Source organism: Spinacia oleracea, chromosome 5, assembly GCF_020520425.1.
Source record: "Spinacia oleracea cultivar Varoflay chromosome 5, BTI_SOV_V1, whole genome shotgun sequence".
Lineage (NCBI taxonomy): Eukaryota > Viridiplantae > Streptophyta > Magnoliopsida > Caryophyllales > Amaranthaceae > Spinacia > Spinacia oleracea.
In genome coordinates, this window is record NC_079491.1 from 22,485,665 (window position 1) to 22,494,222 (window position 8,558).

General features: G+C 37.1%; 1 protein-coding gene across 2 annotated transcripts; it reads left to right on the top strand.

The window, feature by feature from the left end:
• Positions 1-4,534, top strand: LOC110796215 (uncharacterized protein At5g02240). 2 transcript variants are annotated; one of them, XM_056828799.1, is made up of 8 exons: positions 1-145; positions 360-463; positions 1,416-1,684; positions 1,763-1,799; positions 1,907-2,004; positions 3,277-3,338; positions 3,788-3,911; positions 4,267-4,534. In XM_056828799.1, exons 2-8 carry the CDS (start codon positions 406-408, stop codon positions 4,384-4,386), a joined length of 768 nt encoding a protein of 255 aa, XP_056684777.1. In that variant the 5' UTR covers positions 1-145; positions 360-405; the 3' UTR covers positions 4,387-4,534. The 2 variants fall into 2 exon arrangements, with proteins under 2 accessions (XP_056684777.1, XP_021856940.1); XM_022001248.2 differs by having other exon boundaries at positions 50-463.
• Positions 4,535-8,558: the final 4,024 nt, after the last annotated feature.

The window sequence follows — 8,558 nt, forward strand, 5'->3', positions numbered from 1 at the left end:
ATAAAAAAAAAAGCAAAAATGTAAAGAGATAAGAGTTAAATGGCTTGAGCAACAACCAGAACAGGCCATAACTCCGGAACGCAGAGACATCCACGGTGTTAGGAAGGGCATGTGGCAGTCGCAGAAGCCAACTACCTACTAACCAGTAACCGCTAACCTCAATTCAACTTCTCTGATAGGCTGATATTAAAAAATTAAATGGGATCAATAACATATAATGGCCCACTGCTTTCATTTTCCTGCAATTTCAATCTGTCTCACCGTAAATATGGTTGCTCATCTTCATCATCACTACTAGCTTCTTCTTCCTTCTTCCCGTCTCATTCTCTCACCTCCGCTTCCACCTCGTCTTCTTGTAGTTGGAGTGACAACAGAAGAAGATTTATTCCAAGATTTTGTGTTGCAATGGCGACTGATTCCAACAAGCCTACCGTCCTTGTTACTGGTGCTGGTGGTAGAACTGGTAACTCCTTTTCTTCTTGTTTATGTTCTTAATGTTTGGCTTATATTAGAAGGGGAAAGCTTGTTTATTAATGTATTTATTTTTAATGGTTTGTTTACGGAATTCGATTGCGCAAACGGACAAATGAAGTATACTTGTCTCGGTAATTAGTTAGGGTTTTAAATTGATAATGTTATATATAAGGTGAAATTGATGAATTTTGAAGGAGAATTTACTATGAGTTGGTTTTGAAAGAATTTCATGGTGAAAAGTTTTGAGGGATTAGTAAATTAGTTCATTGGTTTATGACAAGAGAATCAATTACTGAGATAGCTCAATAACAATTAATGTATGAAAATATGTTAAAAGAGGAGAAAATTGTAAAGTTAAACCCCAGAAGCCTATGAAAATTTAGAAGATAAGGTTGTATTTGAATGACAAATCTATACATGATTGAACAACTGGTGTGGATAAAGCTAGAAATTCATCGCTACCGGCAATTACCCTAAATTATCTTAAGAAAATGTTTGATAAATTGTTAGATTAAATTTATCCATGTCTATGCTGTAGCTCCCTGTACATGGTCATCCTTAATTGGAGTTGTAGCTCTTGTAATTCTTACTAGTGGTGTATTCCCCACTATATACATGTCTTAAGACACATACGGATGCTAATTTCAGATTATTGAAGTTATTTTGAGGAATAGGGATGATCCTCCAGCAACCAATGTATTCCCCACTATATATATTCGACCTATATATGGCCTCCTTGCCTTACATTGTATCCAAGTTTATGTAGGAATTTACTCTAGGGTTAAAGGTAATAGTCTTACCAAGCGAGCCAAGACTTGTTTGACAAACATCTTCGGAATTACAAGTTTATGTATGGTGTTTAGAAGTTCTTATACTACATCGCATCTTTCTTCTGTTAGTTGTCATCATAATATCAATTATATTTTGTCTGTGTTTTGAAGGGCAAATTGTTTACAATAAGTTGAAGGAAAGATCCGATCACTTCAATGGGAGAGGTTTGGTCCGAACAGAAGAGAGTAAGCAGACCATTGGTGGAGCAGATGATGTTTTTGTTGGAGACATTAGGGATCCTGATAGCATTGCCCCTGCAATCCAGGGTGTTGATGCTCTAGTTATTCTTACTAGTGGTGTACCAATTATGAAGCCAGGATCTAATCCTGCCAAAGAAAGGCCTGAATTCTGTTTTGCAGATGGAGCATATCCAGAGCAGGTAACTACTTCAATATATTTGCCGCCTGTCTTTGTGTTTATCCCATCTCTCAAATGATGTAAGCTTGCTGCCTCTTAGGTTGACTGGATAGGACAGAAGAATCAAATAGATGCCGGTAAGAGTTCCTTGTTTCCACTTTCACTTTGGATTTCCCATTCTTCTTTAGTATACTCTGTATCTTAAGCATTATTTATATGAGCTTTACTGTGAATCTGTGAACAGCCAAAGCTGCTGGTGTAAAGCAAATTGTGGTGGTGGGATCTATGGGAGGAACAAACCCTAACCATCCCTTAAACAGCCTTGGAAATGGAAATATATTGGTAATTCCTTTATTTCGTGATGATTTCCGCCTTTTCATGTTCGTAATTATCATTTGGCATATGATTTGATAATCTGTTCCCAAATTAGAAAGAACATAGAGATATTTTTCTTAGCTTCTGGTTCGCTTTGAGTTCATAACCACTTAACTATAATGTAATATTCATTTGGTGTGTTTTTGTCTTACTTTGCCTATGCTTTAGATCACAACAAAAATGATATTGGAGATTAGGAATGTTTTTGATCTAGAAAGCTAAGAAAATTTCTTTGGAAACTTTTGTGCTCGTGAAGTCGTGATTTCTGAGCTAATCCCTCGGTCACATATTGGCACTGTGCCCGTAACATTATATTAATTAATTTCAGATAAGATCAAAGAAATGCAGATATATTACTCACAAATTTTGACAAGTTCAGATTAGATCATGACAGATAAGTTCATGTAAGATATTAATCCTACAAGAAAACAGAAGAGAAGAGAATGGGCTCATTATTTGATTGCTTTGGAATTTGCAGATTTCATAACTGTCAAGTAAAATGGGATACAAGGAACAGTTTATAATTTTGTTTAAGGAAGTGAAGGCATAATATTGTGTTAGCAACCGAGGCACCCTGGCCTCTACTTTAACTGTGAATGTGAAGCTAAAGCCTCATCAGTTGATGTATGAAATTTTAATTATTGTGTCATTTAAAAGCCTCATTTCATTACTACACTTCCTTCATGTCAGCATTTATCCAAAGCAGCCTCTTTTCCGGTAAACAGTTAGGAGTAACTCGGCTGTTCCGTTCTGTAATGGGCGTCGTTTAACGTGTTTCAGAGTTTCCATTCCGAGAAAACCTGTTATATGGCGGTGAATTAGAAATCACACAAAACTCGGCATGATGGTGGTTCAGTAACGTCTGTATACACATATCTATGGTTGCTTGACAAGACACTATTTGTCAGTGATGTTTCACATTGTTAGCACGATCTTGGGAATCTGAATGGTCTGTTTAAAGTATATCCGCACTTCAAAAACTTCACAGAGTGGAGGTACAAGAGCCTGGTGATGGTTGTTGGTAGAAAGTGTTGGGAATAGGATCTATGATTAGTAGATACAAAAGTGTTTCAATATTTCTGGATATCTTGTTGGAAACTTCTAGTTGATTCACACAAAGCCAGATATCTAGAAAGAATATCACTATTGCATTCATAATTTCATAGTTTTTCTTCCGTTTGTCAGTGTAAAACTGTAGAAAAGGACTGGACTGATGATATCATGGTCACAATTTCACAGGTTTGGAAGAGAAAGGCAGAACAGTATCTGGCAGACTCTGGAATCCCATATACAATCATAAGGTATACACATTTTTTGACATATATCCTACCAAAGACATATCAAGACAGTTTAGTTGATTAGATTGATTAACTTGAGTGCTTTTAGGTTTCTTTTGTATTTCTCTTTACGTTTGATTAAGTGTGAAGTAGTACATAAAGTCTGTCTTATAATTAATACATGTGTTATTTAATACTGGTCAGCTGGTCAGCTGTTAGTGACGAGTAAAATTGATTCTATGCCCAGAATGTGGATAACAATAGTGAGAAACATGAGCACTTGTTTTGATTCCATACTTGGGCGATACCTTTTGTATTGGTCCAACCCAAACAACAACTAGGAAGAGAATGAATTAAAGAGGAAGTATGATTCTATGAGTCATGACAAACCCCTGCATTAAATTAGTGAAGTAATATTAGCAATAAAAAGGGAAATTTGATAAATAGCAATAATTGACAATGGCATTCCCCAGGGCTGGAGGCTTGCTGGACAAACCTGGAGGTCTCAGGAAATTGCTTGTCGGGAAGGATGATGAACTTCTTCAAACAGAGACAAGAACTGTTCCGAGGGCTGATGTTGCAGAAGTCTGCCTTCAGGTATACTCCCTCTGTTTCAAAATAATAGGGATAATTTATTTTTTTCACGCTTGCCAATGTAAATGTTTGGACATTAATATTTATAATTTGTATTCGTAAAAATTATAAAAAGTTGATATTCCGAAAGTACATATCGAGACGAATCAAACAAGACTCCACACGACTATATTTTTCCTTACCCATAAATAACACATGATAGTCAAATTGAAATTTGTGAATAGTGTCAAAAGTCAAAGCGTCCCTATTATTTCGAGACGGAGGGAGTATACCTGTAGCCTTTTCTTTTTGTAATTCTTGTGTATACTTAACTTTACAGCGACAAGCTACTAAATCTGTGTCTGTGATACATTGACAGGCATTGAAACATGAGGAGGCGAAGTTTAAGGCATTTGACTTGACTTCAATAGCAGAGGGGAGTGGTGAACCAACTACAGATTTTGGCGCTTTTTTCTCCCAAGTCACAACTCGTTTTTAATTTTGTTCGTCGCAACAAAGTGGATTGCCCCTGTAATTTTATTGCGTTTCAAGCAAAAACTTTGGTGAATGTTTACTGCTTGTCTTTTAGGGCTCCTTTTACGTGATAAATTTCCATGAATGCAATGCTATTTGCCTGAATTCGACCACTAATTGAGTAATTGGGGTGACTGCAATGCTATATGGCAGGATTTTACTAAATGTTGGAACATTTATAGAGTAAATGGGTTTATGAGTTAAATGTGAAAGTGTATTATACTAGGAGTTGAGGAGGTAGTATAATGTTTAGAGTTTATTCAAAGCGGATGCAACGGTTATTTGGGCACCCGTCGGGCGAAATCCGCCCGTCGGGCGAATTTCTCCAATCGTCTGCCGGGCGAATATCCGCCCACCGGGCGAAAGGAGAAAGTTAAATGTTTGCACGCGCGCCCGACCGGGCGAAGCTCGCCCGTCGGGCGACTTTCTCCAATCGCACACTGGGCGGAACTCCGCCCATCGGGCGAATGGAGAAAGTGTCCGTTTTGAGCGTTTTTGTGACGGTTGCTTGATGTAACCGTTGGATATTATTTCCAATGGTGACTCTTCATTAAGAACTCTATATATAGAGTACTTATGACACATTTAAGATAATGATTAACATATTAATATACTTGCATACTTTTGAGAAATCTTCTTGCAAATTATTTCTTCAAAGTGAGACATTTGAGTGCTTAACACAAATTCTTGTTGGATTGATTTTGTGAGAACACACAAGATCAATTGATTCTTCATTGTATCTTAATAGTGTTATCGTGAACCCGATTGTTCCTTTGTGGGTCGATAAAATACTATTAGGAAAGCGTTCTATTTCGTGCCTTGAAGATTTTATTCGGTCTCCCCACAGTGATATTTCTAACACTAAATTCTGGATTCGACCGCAAATATTGATGGACATTGTTATGCATGGTTTACCACGTCATTTCCTAAATTTTGAACTTATGACCCCTCATTTGTATGTCTCATATTCTAAACACTATGTCACAATTCACTTTGGTGTTTCTTATACATTTAAAATTATATTAAATTAATGTAATTAGAAATGTGATCTCAATCATTATTTAATAGTCTCACTTACATCAGTTATTAGAGTTACTAGTCCTTACATAGTTACGTGACAAACTGCATTAAAGCATACTTAGAGCAAGATATATATAAGCTCACAAATTAAATTTAAAGTAGACTCAAAACAAGTTGTATGCTCCCTCAGTCACATATTACCTATTACATTTTTCACCTAAAACTTTGTGCAAAAGTAAGTATAGCGAGTAATGTGGTACGGAAGAAGTAATAATCTAATTGATCCAATTTTCTACTAACCAGAATATCGCCCGAACCAATAACTAATTTTTTTTTTTTTAATAATTAAACCGGGTAATTATGTCCATTTCCGATGGAGACAAATATTCATTTGTTATTTTGGTTGTGGGATGTAATAGACTAAATCGAAATAACTCTTAAAACCTCTTCGCTTCCTTTCCATGAAGTAGAAGATGGTCTTCTCGTTGTCGTTCCGTTATCGCTTTTGGGTCAATTGGAAACAACCTCTCTGCAATTGCAGGGGTAAGGTTGCGTACACTCGACTCCCTTTACCCCGCTTCTCGCGGAAGCCTCTTTGAAGCAATGGAATAATGATAATGATAACGATAATGAATTAAACTGGGTAGTTATTACTTCTAGTGAACTTAATTTTTTCTGAAATAATTGAAAACCTGGTGATGAAGAGATGTTAGTTACTATATTGCCCATTCAGATGTGTCTCCGGCTCTTCGCACTTAGTAAATAAAAAACAAGGCTTGTAAAATGATTGTCGCTCTAAGAAATTATCGTCTTAACATATTTTCAACCAATAAAACCGGTCAAAAATTACCTTATCAATACGTGGACTATGGACCATGGTGCACAGTGACCATGGTGCACCAAAAGAACATATGTGCATACATAAAAGAACATGACATTACGACAAAAGAACATGCGGTATAATTGTAAACACAAATTTCAGAGTCTGCAAAATAACGAACTCAAAATAAGTGACAAAATATATTTTATTGATTTTTGATAAATTTGGGTACAATCTCTAGTATTTGCTCCTCTGATTCGATCTCCACGTTGAATTTGACTTGGCTCACAAACTGATTTGATTTGATTCACGGACTAGTTTGATTTGTACTTGAATGAGGGCCTTAGGGCTTGATCTCGTTCAAGAATGTCGATGTAGAATGGAACGGCACGTCATTTTTGTATGCTTGTTGTTCTTCTTCCACCGGATGTTTGATGTCGATTTGGTGTTGCTCGCGAACGGGATTGATCTTCTTGAATAAGGGCCTTCGGGCTTGATCTTGTCCAAGGTCGATCTTCTAGAATGGAACGACACGCCTTTTTGAATGCTTATTGTTCTTCTTCCAGGGAGAGAGAGTTTGGCGAGACTTGACTGGCAGAGAATATGTGAGAGATTTAGGTTTGCCGTCTGTTTTCTCCTCTGATTCGATCTCTACTTTGTATTTGACTTGGTTCACGGACTGGATTGATTTGTACTTGAATGAGGGCCTTCGGGCTTGATCTCGTTCAAGAATGTTGATGTAGAAATAGAACGGCACGTCAGTTTTGTATGCTTGTTGTTCTTCTTCCACCGGGATTATTTGATGTTGATTTGATGTTGCTCACGAACTGGCTTGATCTTCTTGAATAAGGGCCTCCGGGCTTGATCTCGTCCAAGGTTGATCTTCTAGAATGGAACGGCACGTCGATTTGAATGCTTGATGTTCTTCTTCTAGGGAGAGAATTGTGACTTGACTGGCAGTAGGGATGAAAATATCCAATGGGTGATCCATGAACCCGGTCACCCGTTATAATTAAACGGATGAAAACCCGAATTAAATGGATAAAAAGCGGGTGATGGGTGAAGCGGGTGATGGATGTGGGTCGGATGCGGGTGATGTTTTTTATCCATCACCCGTTTACCACCCGATCCGTCACCCGTTTATTTTAAATATATTATTTATATTTAAACATAAAATGTGTTGATGAATCCATTACTTATTAAAGTTAGTGCTTGTTTTATTTTTTTTAGTTATAAGTTATGTGTAATAAGAAATAAATTATATGTTTCGGAGATGAATGTAGGTATATAATTTTTTACTTTTGGTTAATTATTATGCATATTATTAGGCGGTGATTTTTTAATGGTTTACCATTTTCACCCGAACATCACCCGGTTCACCCGCGGGTGATGGATGGACGGAATGCGGGTGATGAGTAAAGCGGGTGAGGGATGGACCGGGTGGAGCGGATGAATACGGGTGATGGATGCGGATGATGCTCCTCCCAATCCAAATTCCACCCATTTCCATCCCTAACTGGCAGGGAGAGATTTGAGAGTTTTAGGTTTTGCCGTCTGTTTCTCCTCCTCTCCCCCAAATGATGCAGGAAACTCCTATTTATAGGAGTGAGTTGAACTTTTAGGGTTTTATATGTTTTGGGCTTCTTGAATTGGACTTGATAGTCATGACCCGTTTATAACAGTTTAACATATTTTGTTAGGTTTAACCATTAAAAATATTCGGGTTTGATTAAAATAACTAAAAATATGCTAAATTAATATGAGAACCCAAATCAATTAATTTAATAGAACGTCAAATGATTTTCGAGTCAATACTTTGACATTTGACCCAAATAATATCCAACGTGGCACGTTTTCCTTGCCTACAATAATATTTCACTTTTCTGTTATAATAAAATAACTAGTGTGTGGCCCGGGCGTTGTCCCGGGTTTTGAATTTTATTCGGATTTATTTGTTGTAAATATGTGACCACAAAAAAATGGTGTCGTCATAGAATTACAGGGGTGACACAAGATAGCGGCCGATTAACAACCTTTCAAGTGGAAACCCCACATCCGAAAATCGAAACAAAGTCGGATCCTTTTATTCATCATTAGTTAATTAATTACTATGGACATTATTAGTGCATCGTCCACCGAATGTAATTTTTATACTCATTGGTGGTCCTTATCATATTTTCTTCTCACATGCAAGGAGAAAATGTGAGAGAGTTTACGGTGCACCCGAGTGCATGTATATTGTTCTATAATTACTCAACCACCGTCAATGTTTCTCCTCTTACTCCTGCCTTTTTTGT